Genomic DNA, 16,731 nt, shown 5'->3' with positions numbered 1-16,731 from the left:
GGCTAAGTGGCTTCTTTCAGCTGCCACCACCAGACATGTTTCTGGACCCCTGGGTCTAGAGCCTGCTGCTCTCCGGGGCCTGAAACAATTTACATCCTGGGACTAGTTGCAATGCCTCTTCCAGGAAGGGGACACTTCAAGGGGACACTTTAAAGGTGTGCTGACTTTGTGAGCTTCCCCAGGTCAATTGCTGGTTTCAGCAACTGTTCCCCACTGGTTCTGTCCCCCACCTGGAGCAAGAGAACCGGCTGGAAAAACAAGTGAGGAAGAGAGGTGCGTGCACCTCTGCCAACTCCACCCCTCAGGTGGGAGAGGCGAGGTGCATCAAAACTCTCAGTCCATGCCATCTTGAAGATGGGGGACTCAGCTAACCAGGGACAGGCACATGCCCCCTCCCACTGGAGGATGGCATAATCGGGGGTGTACCTACCCCAGGGAAGGGACCCGTTGGTACCTGCCTTTTACCTACCAGTAACACCCCTAAATCTAGCATTTAGGGGCACCCCTGCACCTTTCTTCCTCAGATCCAGACAAGAATCAAGAAGAAAAAAAGAAGAAGGATTGAACAGCCGTGCAGGAGCTAACAAGAGGAACACGCCCACTTACTTGGCCCCAGCCCTACCGGCCTGTCTCCCCCTCGAACCTGCTCCTGTGAAATCCTGGTGTGTCCTGCAGCCAGCAACCTCAAAAACCCCAGAGGACCTGCCTGCCTTCACTTCCAAAGACTGCTTCTCCCATGAACACCAGATTTGTTCAACTGCAACCTCTGGCTCTGGCTGGGCACCGCAAATCTGCCCCACTCTGCACCCACCGTCAATGGCCAAAGCTCGAGTGGGCAAACACCACCAGGAGGTCCCCCGGCGATCCTGACTAAAGATCCGGCAACCCCTGAGCTGCCTCAAACCTCCAGCTGATGACTGAAGCCTTTAAAATTCAGAAAGCCCCCCTAACCGCGACCATGAGCTGGTAAGAAATACCAACTTACCTCTCGAAGTGGTGGTCGCAGCCTGAAGACCTTCATCTCCCTGCCTGCAGAGCTTTTGCAAACGGGAGGCTCTCCATTGAAACCAACAAGATGTCCGACGTCAAAACAGCATTCCGCACCTGGCCACCCTAGTGCCTCTGAGGGTGCACCTTTGGTGCTAATCTGTTTCCCCATTTGCCCTGAGCTCAAGTCCAGGAGCTTTACTCCCACAGTTGAGTAGCCCGCTAGCCAGCAGCCACGAACCGGAGGCCCCCTATCCCCCATTGGATAACATTGGGCCTGAGCACTCTGTACCTGGCTGCCCTAGTGCCGCTGAGGGTGTAACGAGAGTGCATCCTTGACCATCGGGGAACCTTTGTTCAAACCTCTGAACCTCAACTCCAAACACTGATTACTTTATAGGATAACATTGACTGCTTTTCTGTGAAAAGTTTCTAAGTGTGGAGTTTGAGGAACTAAAGAAATTCTTTAAAATGCCATATTCTAACAAAACGATTTTACTTACCTATTTTCAGGAAATGTCCCAGAGTAGTATCTAGGTACGCTACTCTGTGTAAGCCTAGTAATCTCAAAAGTTACTTACCTGCTATTTTAATGAAAAGCCTATTCAAGTCTATGTACTGCATTTACTAAGTGCTGCATTTCTCTGCATCCACACTGTACATCAAATCAAAGTGCTGATACAATTATCATTCAACCTGTATTTCAATTGCATCACTACTGTAAAGTATTTATTGCTTACATGTGCCAGGCTTGCTTGGTTATAAAGTAATAAAATAACTAAAATAATATTTTTATACAAAAACAATCGGTCTGAAGTTCAGTCTTTGAGTGTGTGAATTCATTTGCTGACTGAGTGTGTACAGAAAATGCTTAACACTGTCCTCTGATACAGCCTTACCACTCAACCACACTACCACAAATAGAGAGTAAGGTTCTATCTAACTTTACCTCTGCCTATCTTTGGGGTTCCACTAGACTCTGTGCACACTATACCTCACTTTGGTATATTATATACAGAGCCAGCTTCCTAGAGCATTAAGTAACCTTGAGCACTTTGTATGAATTCCAATTACATTACACAAGGACACAATCATTTAATTTTTTGGTTGGGCAAGGGGAAATTACGTTATTTGACCAGAACCACAGGCTTTGTGCAGACGCCGAGGCTCAAACCTAGTGTCCCAGTTTTAAAGTTGGCATTGCTGGCCATTAAGCCAAAAGAGTTGCTCCCATTCAAGTGTCCCTCTCAGGGAGTGTGCAGTAGTGGCTGCTATGGACTGGGCTGGTGGAGTGGGGGAGGGGAGGAGAGGAGAGAGGAATGAAATAAAAAGGATTCACCTTTAACAGCTGGCCACCACATCTCCTCTAACCTCGCCCTCTTCCTTCTTCCTGGCTAGGTCGACAGCAAGAAGCACCAGGGACACAGGCTCCCCTAAGCCAATCACAACCCTGCAATGCAGCGTTGGGATTGGTTTGAGCATTGTGGTTCAGTGCTCAGATGGGAACAGGGTCCATGTGCATGTTCCTCAGGTTGTGCAATGCAGCCTGGTGGGGAGCATGCAAAGTGTGCATGCACAGTTTTTTTTGTCTCATGAGTCCCCGCCAAACAGTTCAGGCACGCCACTCCCCCCTGGCTAGCCCCTCCCTGCCACTGTCTGCAATAGGAAAAATAAAATGATAATAACGATATGTTATTATTATTTTATTTTCCTTTTGAGCAGTGGGGCGATGCCCCTCCTCCTTAGTGAAGGAGCCACCACTGGGTGTGTCTTTTATTGTGAATGTGACAAAAGAACTGTTGGTGACTTGTGACATCAGAAGATGAACGCATGACATTTCTTGCATAATAAGTGACAATGACAAACTTTAAAGATATATTTTAGGCAGATTGGCTCTAACCGCTAGAACTGCTGACATATAGCTGGTGACCAAGGTTCGCATCCCAGCCTCGCCCATGTGATTCTGGAGGGACCACTTAATCACCCTGTGTCGCAAATTTGAAACGTAAAGTGTACATTATATTTGTGTAATTTCCCTCTTGATGTACATGATATTGTAGATCGTCCCTCAACCTCTCTGCCCTGTGCCCCACCCTACCCACGGTGTACAGTGCTGCTGTTTCCTAGCTAAGTTCCCGCTCTATCAATAACTATGTATAAATACATACATAATGTGTAGAGAAGCAGCCATGTCTATCGTACCTGCGGAAAATGGCATGAAGGCCTCGCTCTTCTTAAATCTTCCATTTTCATCCAAAAAATGCCCAGGGTTGAAGTTCATGGGGTCCCTAAATTCTTTGGGGTCGTTCAGAACAGAGCCTAGAACAGGATAAACATTAATGCCCTAAAAAAAGAACACACATATTGATTAAATACTTGAATAAATAGCATTCTACCCAGCATGAATCGCATTCACTACATTTTCGTTGTACAAGACAACATTAATTGCAAAGAAACAGCACTTTCGAATTGTTGCTAAATGTCAGTCACACTTTATATTTTTCGCAAGCAATTTATCCAGTGTTCTCTGGAATCATATTATTGTTGTTCACAAATTTTTATTGGTAGTTTCCAGAACAAAGCAATAAAATACAAAAACATACAATACAAGTGAAACATGGCAACAAACTAAGTTTAGACGGTCTGGCAATGAAGACAATGGAAATGGAGGTGTTACATCATCATATTACCTGGTTACGTAAATAAATGGGGGGGGGGGGTTGAAATAATACAAACAGCGGGAAAGAATATATATGCAATAACAGAAAAATATTCAATAAAAGCGAAGGTAGTATGATAGCGGACATTAGTTGTGTGCTAGGCCACTACCCAGGAGTGTTGGGCGTGATGCACACATCAGCTCTCCACTGGCAAGGCCCACCAGAGCTGACAAGAGACTGCTGACTGAGTTTGGAGGTGAGTAAGCGCGGCCCCAAAAGCCTAGTGGGCAGGGATTGCTAGTCGAGGAATCAGGGGGGTTTGTGCAGGCTGAAATAATTGTCACGAGACGTCCACATTCGCCGGCGTGGGGGTCGCCACGGGGTGTTCTGTAATGAGATGTTGTCAGCACGTCTCAGATATGTGATCCAGTTTAGCCAGCATTTAAAGGAGGCCTTGCTGGTGTCTTTCCAATTATTCAGGATAATTTTTACTCCGGCCGTGAACATGAGGTCAAGTAGGACTTTATCATACTCCGATAGTGGGGTAGCTTTGGTAAACCCAGACAATAAAGTGGAGAACTCACTGGGTGGAGAGTAGGAAAAGACCTTCGTGACAAAAACAAATATTTGGTCCCAAAATATCATAACACAAGTACAGCTGAGAATTAGGTGTTCAAGGTCGCCATCTTTATCGCTACAGTACCAACATGTGGCGTCGTCCCTGATGCTATGTGCAAAGAGACGCGCCGGTGTCCAGAAGGCTGTATGGAGCAGCCAAAATTTCGTCTGGGAAAGTGTAGGGCTTATTTTGTGTCTTGTGGCAGATGCCCATGTTTTGGACCATTCCCCTTCTGAAATTGGTAGCGATGAGTGAGCTTCCCAATACTGTTGGAGATCTTTAGTGAGGTTGGAATGTTGTGGGCGAAGCAATTTATAGAGTCTGGAGACCTGGTGACCCAGCATATTGAGGGAGAATAAATATTTCGGAAGGGATGGAGGATACTTGGACAGTTTTACTTTGGTAACTGCCGTATTAATATTTAAAAAGTTATCAAATTCTTCAGAGTCTAGACAATATATGTTTTGGAGTTCTTTGAAAGACAGCGGATAGTTGTTACAGAACAGTTGGTAGGGAATCCCTTTGTTAATCCAGATCTCATTTTGGAGAGGTACCCCCTGTATTTTATTGAGAGATTGTGCCATAGTGATTCCCATTCAGAGCCTCTTATCTGTTTCGGCAGCAGTTTGTCAATTTTGAGGAGGGCAAGTCTAGCATTTTTAAAAACAGGAATTGAGCAACATGGCGTATTCGTTTTGGCCGTGAGGATGGATGCTGCGGCGAGATTTTTAATAAGGGCTCTAGAAAGTAAGCCATACCGGAGTGTAATCAGCCGGTGGGGCTAACCAGTAGGAGCCTTGTTTCGCTAGGAAGGCCGTCTGGTAGAATTTGAAGTTCGCTAAGTTGATCCCACCCATGGATTTATCTAGGCACAGTTTTTTTAGGCTAATTCTGGCTTGTTTCCCTTTCCACAAACATTTAGAGAGAAGATTGTCAAGTTTATGGTGTAAGTCCTGGGTTAGGGTAAGAGGGAGCATCATGATGAGGTAGTTAACTAGGGGGGAGATCATCATTTTAATGGTTTTGGCCCTACCCCGCCAAGTTATAAAACGGGGGGACCAGCCATACAGTTGTGTTTTAATTTTGTTTAGAGTGATGAATTCGTTATGGTGAAGCATTTCAAGAAGGTAGCTGCCAAATTCGATTCCCAGATATTTAATGAAACCAATTTGCCATGTAAGGCCGCAGGAGCCCAGCATGTCCCTAGTACCATGGATGTTTAACGGTTTTACTTCAGATTTATCGTGGTTTAATTTGTATCCTGAGGGAAGGGAATATCTGTCAATGGTATCCATAAGAGCTTCTATGGAGGACTTCTCGATGGCAATTGAAATGTCGTCAGCGTAAGCTGCTAGTTTCAACTGAGTGTCTCCGAAATTCACTCCGTCTATATCATTATTCTGCTTTATGTCTAGTAGAAGAGGTTCTAGGGCTAGCAGAAATAGGGCTGGAGAGAGAGGGTATCCTTGTCTGTTGCCTTGTTGTAGATGGAATGAGTCTGAAAGGGTACAGTTGATGGTGATTCTGGCAGACGGCGAAGAGTAGAGGGCCATAACCATGTTGATGAAGGAATTCCCTAGGTTAAAAGTTGTCATGCAATGATGTAAGAAGGACCAAGAAACCCTATCAAACGCTTTTTCAGCGTCGAGGGTTATGGCTACCATTGGGGAGGGTGTTATCTTTGCTTTCTCAAGGATATGGCAGAGGAGCCGTGTGTTATCGCTGGACATTCTATGTTTTAAAAACTCTACCTGGGAGTCACTGAATAATTTGGGAAGAATGGCGTTTTATCTGCTCGCTAGAATTTTTGCGTAGATTTTGCAGTCCAGATTTATAAGGGAGATGGGGCGATAATTTTTAATTAGGAGGGGGTCTTTACCTTCTTTCGGGATGACAATTATGGTGGCTTCGTTCATGGATTTTGCAACACTACCAGAAGGGGGCTGTCGAATTAAAGAGTTTTTGGAGCATGGGGGTTAGTGATTTGTCAAATGCTTTATAAAATTTCACGGAGAACCCATCTGGACCCGGGGCTTTGTTGCTCTTAAGTGATTTGATAGAGTACAGGACTTCAGTGTCTTTAATGGGGGACCCTAATGTAGTATTCTCTTCTTCAGAGAGTTTGGGTAAATTCAGGGTGTCAAGGTATTCAGTGCAAGCAGTTGGTTCTAAGGACATCTTATTCCTGTAAAGGTCCTCGTAAAAGGACTTGAAGGTATCTTCAATCTTCCCTTGTCTAGTGTGTGTGATATTAGACGAGTCCTTGATTGAGTTTATGGTAAGCAGTTTCTGCTTATGCTTGAGATACGATGCGAGGAGTTTCCCAGCTTTATTCCCATCGCATAGTTTCAGGGCTTTGAATTTATTGACCCAGACGCTTGCACGTCTGCTGACAGCGGAATTATATTCGTATTTCTTCCTGAGCAGTTGCTCTAGGACAAATTTGCTGTCTAAGTCAGTAGAGTGAGAGGTTTCCAGGGATTTAATGTCCTTTTCAAGTTTATCCAGATCTTGATTTAACTCTTTATTTGTTCTCGCTCTAATGCCTATGATTGTCCCTCTAATTGTGGCCTTCAGTGCATCCCAGACTGTGGAGGTGGGAATGTCAGGGGAGTTGTTCATTGTAATGTATTCAGTGATGGCATCTTCTATTAATTGTTTATTTGCGGGGGCTGATTTCATCATTAAAGCGCCAGCGTCTTAGGGGCACGACCGAATGGGAGCCTGCGAGCTTAACGCTAAAGCAAGCATGATCGGAGATCAACTATGGGGCAATATCAGTTTCCTCAATGAGGTGAGTGAAGGGGCTAGATATCAGGATGTAGTCAATTATGGAGTATGAGTTGTGAGAGGCTGAATAAAAGGTGTAGTCTTTCCCGTCAGGATTCTGGAGCCACCAGGAATCTTTCAGCAGGAATTTGTTACATAGGCGCACAAGTGAATCGTGGGATCTCGAAGGTTGGTCTAACAAGGGGTCCATGTTAAGGGTGGGCGTAGTTCGCGAAGTAGCACTACGCGAAGCTACGCGAAGTGCACTTCGCACTACGCGAACTTCACGTAGCACTACGCGAGCTGGGTAGTAGCATGTTCGCACTGTGCAAGATGCGTTTTCAATGATTGCACAGTGCGGACAAGCATCCGGCACTGTGCAAGCATTGAAAACGGCATCTTGCACAGTGCGAGCTGTAGTTTTCTGCTGCTCGAGTAGATTATTGCTCGAGCGGCAGCTTTCTCAACGCGAACAGGTAGTTTCTCATTGAGAGCGGTCGCGAGCATGCGCAACCACTCACAATGAGAAACCTGACCTCCTCGCATTGAGAATCTCGCCGGGATGTCATTTTGCTTGCTCGCGGTCGCGAACATGACGTTCAGGACCGTGAACAAGCAAAAAATGACCGCTGCACTACGCTACGCGGCACTACGCATGTTCGCACTGTGCTACGTGCAGCTGGCATAGTGCGAAGTTGCAAAAACTTCGCAAACTCCGCTTCGCCCAGGGTTAGTCCATGGGAAGGTTGAAGTCTCCACCCACCACTAGGAGTTCATCCTGAGGGATGTTTCCTATGGCTTGGAAAACTGGTTCCCAGAAGTCAGGTGAGTCAGAGTTGGGGCCATATATATCCACCACATGGATTGGATCATCATCTCTCAGCAAATGGGTAATTAGTAGTCTACCATCCGTGTCGTGTGTGTGCGAGGGGACAGTTAGGTTAGATTTTTTTGAGATTAGAGTTATCACCCCTCCCTTCTTATGGTTTGCCGAGGAGCAGAGAGTGTGAGAGATCCAGTTAAGGTAGTCTCCTGAAGTAGATGGACATCCCCTTTTGATTTAGAGAGGTATTCAAAGACCTTGCATCTTTTCACAGGGTGATTAAGACCCTTAACATTCAGCGAGACTATAGTGAGGTTCTCTGTTATACAATTAGTCATAGTCATCTATCTAGGTGATGTCGCTAAGGGAGTTAGCCATTGCAAACCAGTTGTTATCAGATGTAGAAATGGTAACTGGATGTGTCCAGGTACAATCCTTGTGTGTGGGCATTCGGGAGTGCGTAATTTGGGTGCTATCATAGATGTATTAACCTTCACAGCAAAAAAGAAGAAACAGAAAGCAAAATAAGAGGAAACGACCAGTGAGGTGGGAACCCTCGATTTTGACCCCCCTAACCCCCTCCCCCCTTCCCAATCCCCTTCTCCCCATCCCTCCCCTCCCACCCTCCCCAGTATACAAAAGTTAGAGTGGGTGACGGCAACACCGTCTGCTAGGAGAACAGAGGTTTCTAAATGAGGCTATGGAACTTCAGGCTAGACAGGTTATATGGGGAGCCCATAATAGACTTTAAACAAATAAGTGTCGGTCTAAAAAGTAGCTAGAATACGAGTATGGTATAGAACTGTGAGGTGGCTATGTCCGAACAATACAAGCAACCTAACTGCGGATGCAATTAGCATATCTCTCAACAACTTTAACATAGTGTGTTGTGTAATCAAAGTTATACAAAAATACAACCGAAATCCCCGCTTGGGCGAAAAAGCACATTGAGTGCTGTAAGCTACTGGCAATCGAACAGGTTAATCGACAAGAAGAGAGAACAGACAAAACTTATAGCCAATACAGTTAGTTGGACCTACGACTATGTGACAATGATCAAGTGGCAGGGCATTTCAGGTATTTGGAGCGTCTTTGGAGTCCGTTTTCCTTTTATTGGAAGAACCGCTTGACAGGTCCATGTTCTGGGTCGGGCAGCCTTCCAAGTAGCGTGCTAACTCACGTGGATCAGAAAAGAAAAACTGTTTGCCATTGTCGGTGATTCTGAATTTGGACGGGCCAGCGAAGGAGAACAGGATACTTTTCGCTTTCAGTTTGTCTCTAAGTCAGAGAAATCCTTTCCGTATTTCTACAGTTTCTTTGGAGAAATCCTGGGTAAATATTATCTTCTGGCCTTCCCATGAGATCTGGTGATTCTTCCTCGCAAACTGCAAAATGGATTTGACGTGCTGGTACCTGAGTGGTTTGCATATTAGCGGGCGAGGGCCTTTCCTACCTTGGGTGTGGAAGGTAGGGATTCTGTGTGCTCTGTCTAGTTCGAATCCGTGCTGGAATTTTATCCCTGTGATCATTGGAATCCATGTTTCTAGGAACGCCATGCATGAACCTACGTCCGTTTCAGAATTCTCTGGTATGCCAAAGATACGGATATTCCCCCTCCTGTTGTGGTCTTCCAACTCAGCATTTTGTCGTATAAGGTCGTTTGTAGCGGTTTGGAGGCACAAGATTATTTTTGAAGATTGTGAGGTCTTGTCTTCCACGTCACTCAAGCGTTGCTCCGCTTCGTTGAGGATTTTATTCATGCTGCTCATGTCCGCCCTGATCGCTGTGAGTTCCAACTGCATGGAGTCTGTGTTGCTCTTGGTGGACTTGGCAAGATCATGTACTTCAACAAGTTTTTTGAGGATCATATCCATGGTGGCTGATATGTCGGCTCTTGCTTTGATGGGGGAATCCGAGAGTGTAGATTCTGGTCGCACTTTTTTGGTGTTGTTTCTGCCTTCTCTTTCCGTCATTTTGGCGAGTTAAGCAGGTGTGTAGGCGGTAGGGTATGGTGGGCACCACAGCAGTAGAGGCTCTTATTTGCACCTGAAAGCGTTCCAGTGGTATGAGCGCACGGTGATCAGATTTTCAAATGAGGCAAAATCCACATGCAGGATGCATCGACTGCCAGGCGGATCTCTGTAAGCCCTGCACCTTGATGAATGGCTGTCAAGTATTGAGGTGAGGTCACGCCATATCAGCCAGCGCTATCAGTATTTGACATTGGCTGGAGTAAGTGGGTAAGTCTCAGGCAGATTGGAATACCACACGTTGAAGAATGTGAGCCCCAGGTTACAAGTCGCAGGTGAGCAATCAGGTGGGCTGCCAGCTAGTCATCTAGTGTGAACTGAATAGAGACAATGATTGGATTAGAGTCCGTCCGAGTGAGCAATGCTGCGGTGCGCAATCAACTTCCCCTCTCTTCTTATCTACTGAATGTACCTGGAGCAGACCTGGATGCCCCACGCGGTATCAGTGAGTCCTGATTTGCAATTAGATTGGAAGTAGGTACGGCGAAGCAGGCGTCCACCCCCAAACATATCGCCAGCGGGGGTTGCCGGCACTTGGTGTTGTCTATGACGAGGTTGAGGCGCAAGCAGAAGTAGGTATCAAGCCACCACAGGGAACAGCAGGGTGCCAGGTATCAGGAGAGCCAGTCGGGGTAACGCTTCGCTTTTAGTTACGCCAGGGGAGCCAGCCGGGGAAACCCTTCGCTGTAATTATATCTTGGTTAACCATGCGGTGCCATTTTGAGCATGCAACAGCAAAGTACTGTGTTTGAGCCTCTGAGAGGATAGATAAGACCAATAATAGTTGAGCAATAAGGCCTGCTGGCAGCCCAGTGGTCGCATAAATCAGCAAGACATGAGGGGAAGCAGTCTGTAGATTTATAACCAGCGCTAGCCAGCACTGACTGAGAGTGTTCGTAGATCCGCCATCTTGGGGTCAGGCATGCCACTATGTAGGCTGAGCGATCGGGGAGACAACTGCGGTGACTGTAAGCACCCACCTCTTGTAGCAGTCTTAATCAGTGAGATAGCACCTTCGCGAGAGGAGCCAGTCAGCAGGGAACAAGTGGCATCAGACGTTATGAAGGATCGACAGAACGCATGCCGCCATCTTAGGGCTCCTGTCCGTGTGCCGTGGAGTGCCGGGAATCGCTCGGGTTTAGGGCAATAATATGCCGCTGCAGTCCTAAATCATCGCCCCGAGGAGCACAGCCAGCGAATCAAGGTGGAACACGGCGTATTTTCTCTGGATGGTAGCGTCTGGAGCCTGATAGAGTGTTTTTTCGCACCTCTGTGCTCGGAGCGACGCGATCAGGCAGCCATCTCCGCTGCCGTTCAAGCCACGCCCCCTCTGGAACCATATTATTAAAGATTTGGTACCAATGTAAAGGAATACAAATGCTCATTGGCCTACAGAACGAAAACCTTCATACAAGAGAAGGGTTCCAATGTCCACCCTATCTTAGGGAATGAGCAGCTGTTTTATCAGTGGTTCAGACTGAATAGGGGAGGTTACTTCCCCATGAAAACAAGGGAAACACTTATGTACATGTGCTCAGTAAGGAAGCAAGCATATGTGTAAGCTAGCCGCCAGAGAATGGCATGTGTATGTGCCACCCAGGAGATTATATAAATTTGGGGCCATATTTATGACCCAGGTTGCGTCGCTCTTGCACCATGCGGTGTGGTAAAAGAGCAAAGCTAACCTTAAGCCAAATTTTTGAGTGGCTCCAAAAATCTGGAGTAAGACAATGCAGCAGAAATTGCTACTTTGTGATACTCTGCCCTGGGAGGCCTTCCATGGGCATTGTGTGGGTGTCCCTATGCAACTCTGATGGTTTTTGATGCATTCACCGATTTACCATACTTTGTATAACTGGGAATGCACCAAAAAGATAAGTCTCCCCAGGAGAGGTGTAATGAGGAGAAATATCTATACTTGTTTTTTCCTCTTTCTATGTGCGCTACATTCTGCAGCACACAGAGAAGGATGGAAAAAGCTTCTCACGATTGTTTACCTGCAGGAAGGCCCCCCTTCCTGCACCAAATAAATCCTGCCTACAACACAGGCACACGTCCACCATGGTGCAAGGGTACCTGCATATTTGCTAGGCTGTTAAAATGGCACCATCTGTGCTTCCTTGCACCACAAAGTCATAAATATGCCCATTTGTGTGCATCCTAATGCCTTTACAAATGCAGCAGAGAGTGCCAAATGGACTCATCATGCTCAATGCATCCGGCGGTGCTGTCAAGGGCCCATCTTTAGAGGGATAGGGACTCTGCGATTTTTCCAAATTTAAACCATTGGTATACCTATCCATATCTTCACATTGTGCTGAAGGCTACTTTCCAGGATGTGTGAGTACATTCACACCTGCTCTTTAGGGGTTCCTGAGGTCCTGCATAAGAGTGATGAAATCAGCGACTGCAGACACATTCCAGGGACTTCAGGTCAACGTCAGGGTGAATATGGCTATATTATATAGCACAGGTGGTTAACTGGCAGCCTGTTACGGTATGATATGTGCTGAAATTTGAGGCACCTTTACTGTCAATATTTGTATGATAGGGAGTTCATGGGTTGTGTTTGTGTGAGTGTGTGTGGGAGAAATAGCGAAGGAGTGCAAAAGGCTGCTGACTTTTCATCTGCACCCACTTATAGTTCACAAAATGCACCAGAGATGCCAAACGTTCTGGTATCTCAAGGGGCCAAACTTGATACTCCCTCAGCCCTTGCATTCCTCCTGACACACCACAGGTTTTCATAACTGGAGGCCATCAATGCAATGTTCAGGCATGTTTAGATGGACAACCATCTAAAGTCCAGCCATCTCTTGGCGCCTATTCGTCCACCACCACTGGATGTCCGTCTCTTCACCCTTCCCTCTTTAATTATAAGCTCCTCTTACTGCATCATCACCTAGGCGTCAGTCTAAAGGAAAGTTGTCAAAGGGTTTCAGCACCTGTTTCTTGAACTCAAGGATCACAAACCGTAATGTCCTGTATGCTTATGAATATCACAGCTCCAAAATTCCAGACTGAAGAGATTGGAATACATTTTAATGAGTGAAATTAAACATTTTTGCCAATCTGCTGCATCATATTGTGCCAACCTTGTGATAAAACTTATAGAGGTCACTGACTTTGTGAAATCTGTTGTTTTGATTATAGTAGTGAACTATCTTTTAACAATGCCCTGCATATTCTAACATCCTTTTACATGCAATACATGCTCATACTTGTGTGTTCTCATATGTAATCACTGTTTCGTACAAAGGTCTGTGGGTGTTGAAGCGACTTTGTGGCAGATTTACTAACACTTTGTGTCAGGTTTGCATCACAGAAGTGATGCAAGAGAAGCTCAAATTGTAGAATTAAGGTTTACTTTCCAGCGCAAAAAATGTTTTGCGCTGTAAATTAGCTGTAAAGTAGCACAAGGTAGAGTAAAGAGTCAAGGGGGCAAATTATAGGTGATAGATGGGTGTTTCAATGCAACCATCCATGATTTTTGGTGCAAACTACTAGTTACTAATATTTACGAACACAGTTCTGTGCTAAAAAAATAATGGCTCATTGGGGCTGGCATTCACTTGAATGGGCTGATTCACAGAACTAACTTAAAACAAAAAGCTTAATTTATTACTTTTGGTATTCACAGAAGGCATTTAGCAGTAGTAAAGTTAGGATATTGTCTTAACTTTGACCTAAGACAAACTTAAGACAAACCTAAGACAAAATCATAACTTAAGTATGTCTTAAGTCTGTCTTAAGTTTGTCTTAAGTATGTCTTAAGTCTGTTTTAAGTCTGTCTTAAGTCTGTCTTAAGTTTGTCTTAAGTCAAACTTAAGACAAAATCCTAACTTTAATAATACTAAATGCCTTCTGTGAATACCAAAAGTAGTAAGTTTAGAATTTTGCCTTAAGTGAGTTCTGTGAATTAGGCTCATAGTGTTTTTATTTTTCCAACTTTTTCAAATTTGGATGTGGGTACCACTGTACAGCACACAAACAATGTTCAAACCGTTTTAAAGTCCCATAGAATAATATTTTGAACTGACAAGGTACCCTTCCAGTGCACCTCCACTAGACATCACTCAGACATCTCTACACTGTGGTGCAAAGGTGTGTGAGCAGCTCTAAGTGTCATGTTTGTGCACAAGTGTGGGAGCTGACAGCAGCTGCACTATAATATACTATATATGGTGCTGCCCTGATCTCTTCTCCTTATGCAATGCAACTCAGAAACTTTGATCCCTGACCTGTATTCCTCTGAAACGTAGTAAATAGTCTCTTTGTATCAGGCATTTTACTCTGCATGCAATTATTTATGAAAAGAAAAATTTGTATGTGAATTACTATAATTTAAAAAGCGTTTCCACGCAAGTAGCTGGTAGAATACTGTTGCGTCTGATAGTGGCAAATGGGTTATTCATGTCGTCTAAATTCACGATTTAATTCAGAAAATGATATATTATTCAGTCAACCCTCTGCAAGCTATGCAAAGAACTTTTAAGGTTTGGTGGATTCTACTCCTACGTCAGAGAACATTAGGGCATATCATCAAGGCGGCGCTATGAAATTATCGCCGCTTTTGAGTTCGTTTCCGGGCGAAAAGTGGCGATAATTTCATCGCCTTATCAGCAAAGACACGATATCACATGTTTTGCTGACTTAACGCCAGTTACAACAACGCCCAGCTTTGCATCTCTAATGAGATGCAAAGTGGGCGTTCCACACCGAAATAACTGAAGAAATGTCGCTAACCGACATTCCTCCAATTATCAAGCTGCATGCTAACAGGCAGAGCAATAAGAAAAGTAGCGCTAACTACCGTTATCGCTACTTTCCTTACGCCTGCTTGTAATCCTACTTAGCCATGTAATCCAATGGGAGGTGGATGGCTAAGAACATCCTGCCCTATCAACAAGGTATCGCTGGTCGTAGTGCGATTATCGCTGGATTTCCAGCGATAATCACACTGTTTTCCAGCTAGCGCTTTGATTCCTATCGCATTGGAGATATGTGTTGCTGTTAGCACGCTATTTCTACGATAGGAGCCAACGTTAGCCGTCGATAATTATCTTAGCGCTAAGTGCACTTAGCGATAATTATTGCCTGGCCTTGCTGATATGCCCCTATATCTCTGCCACCCTGATAGACTACTGTTCGCCATCTTTACAAATGACTGCTGACCCAGCAGTCATCTCTGTACATTGAAAGTAACCCCAACACAGTGATTCCTTTCAATATACAGAAAGATTGGGGGATGACCACAGTCGGTTTTGATGGTCGTTCACCAAACTTTTCTCAAGTGTTTGTTTTTTGAGAAACAAACTCTCAAAGCGACAGTTTGCTTCTGAACAACAAGAACGAATACACTCACACACCGAGAGTTTTGTCCCAGGATGCTGGGGATCATTATTGTTTTTTATATCACTCACTGCCATGTTTTTACTACCAGTGACGGACAGCAAAAATAATACATTACACCATCCACCTAAATAGGGTGGGTGGTGTAATATCCTTCCTCTGATAGCCCCTTCACTGTGGGACTATTTAGTAAAGTGTTCAGTCTTAAACTTAAGGACCACCTGTCTGTTACATGAGCCATGAGTACTACGGGTTTGGTGACCAGGGTACTCTGTTTCAATTTGCCAAGGAATACCTTGTCCATCAACCTAGAAATGAGGACCTAAGTCTTTGAGCAAAGCATGATTATCACTTTCTAAACTGGGAATTAGTGCTCAGCTTCACAGGGATTTCCAAGCTTCAAGCAAAAGGTGGGGCATTATCTCTTGCCCTACAACCTTCTTTTGCTCACTAATGCTCTCTCTCCCGCTCACACTGCTTTTCATTAGGGTCACACTTATAATGATGATAATGTCCAACTCCTTAAACTCTCTACATTCATTAAGAAATGTTAACACAAAACTTTCAAGTGCTATTTGTATACAATGATCACTACACCAAACAGGGGCCATTTAATACTGACCTAAACTTCTACCATCTCTACTCTTTTTCAGTGAATGGCAATATAATACACAAGTTTCTGTAATCCCTGTATGAACTGCAGTCACTAATTTCTTTATAATCGGCAACTTTTTACTTACTAAATTGCCGATTATAATCAAAAAATGTCAAAACTCGACTATTATAAGTTATTGCACTCCTTAGATAGTGAAAGCAACACTTTCTTTGCATTTTCTACATGTAAAGAGCTACTGCAGTTTCTTCATTTTTTTTTAAAAACACTGATTTGTATTAAACTGTTTGTAATACCTGTTTGCAACAGATATCTAACAGGTTTTTGATGTGTTTAATTTTTCACTAGAGGTTTTATTTGTATTCTTCATGTTTGTAAACATGTACGCTCTTTTATATGAAAGTGCTACGCATCAAAGTGATTTGTGGGAAAAGTGATGGCATGACTATGTATTATGTAGGATGAAATACGTCAGGCTTACATGATATCGATATTACAAGTCACCTCTGAGTTCCAAAACCTTATAAAGAAACTCCTCAATGACTTGCAATGTGTTTATAATGTACAGCAGGGGGTAGTTTATACCTAATATATTGGCCTGTTGCTGTGTCATGTACAATCTCACTCCATGGCACAGAGGGGATTGTATACTGTTTACAGTAGGATTCGGACTGGAGGCATACCCTTCGACTATAAATGTGTGTGCATAGGCAAAAATATGTGGCACATTAGATGTGTGCTGTGCTTTGCACCACACATGAAAAATATCACTTTATTGGGGAAATCAATGCATTACTACTTGTTTGCACCTGCTTCCACTAGATGTTAGTTGAAATCCATGGAAAGTTGAGCTGATACTCCCTGCAAAGTGCCCCCTT

At 44.5% G+C, this 16,731-nt stretch overlaps 1 protein-coding gene across 1 annotated transcript in view; it reads right to left on the bottom strand.

Moving 5' to 3' along the window:
* LOC144781951 (cytochrome P450 2G1-like) overlaps positions 1-16,731 on the bottom strand; it is a 737,654-nt gene that overhangs the window by 8,586 nt on the left and 712,337 nt on the right. The window contains exon 8 of the mRNA XM_078661042.1: positions 3,190-3,331. Within this exon, the coding sequence (XP_078517168.1) occupies positions 3,190-3,331 (142 nt within the window). The remainder of the gene's footprint in view (positions 1-3,189; positions 3,332-16,731) is intronic.

The sequence above is a fragment of the Lissotriton helveticus genome, chromosome 9, assembly GCF_964261635.1.
Source record: "Lissotriton helveticus chromosome 9, aLisHel1.1, whole genome shotgun sequence".
Taxonomy (NCBI): domain Eukaryota; kingdom Metazoa; phylum Chordata; class Amphibia; order Caudata; family Salamandridae; genus Lissotriton; species Lissotriton helveticus.
The sequence above is the reverse complement of the archived record's forward strand: the minus strand, read 5'-3'. Positions and strand labels throughout refer to the sequence as shown.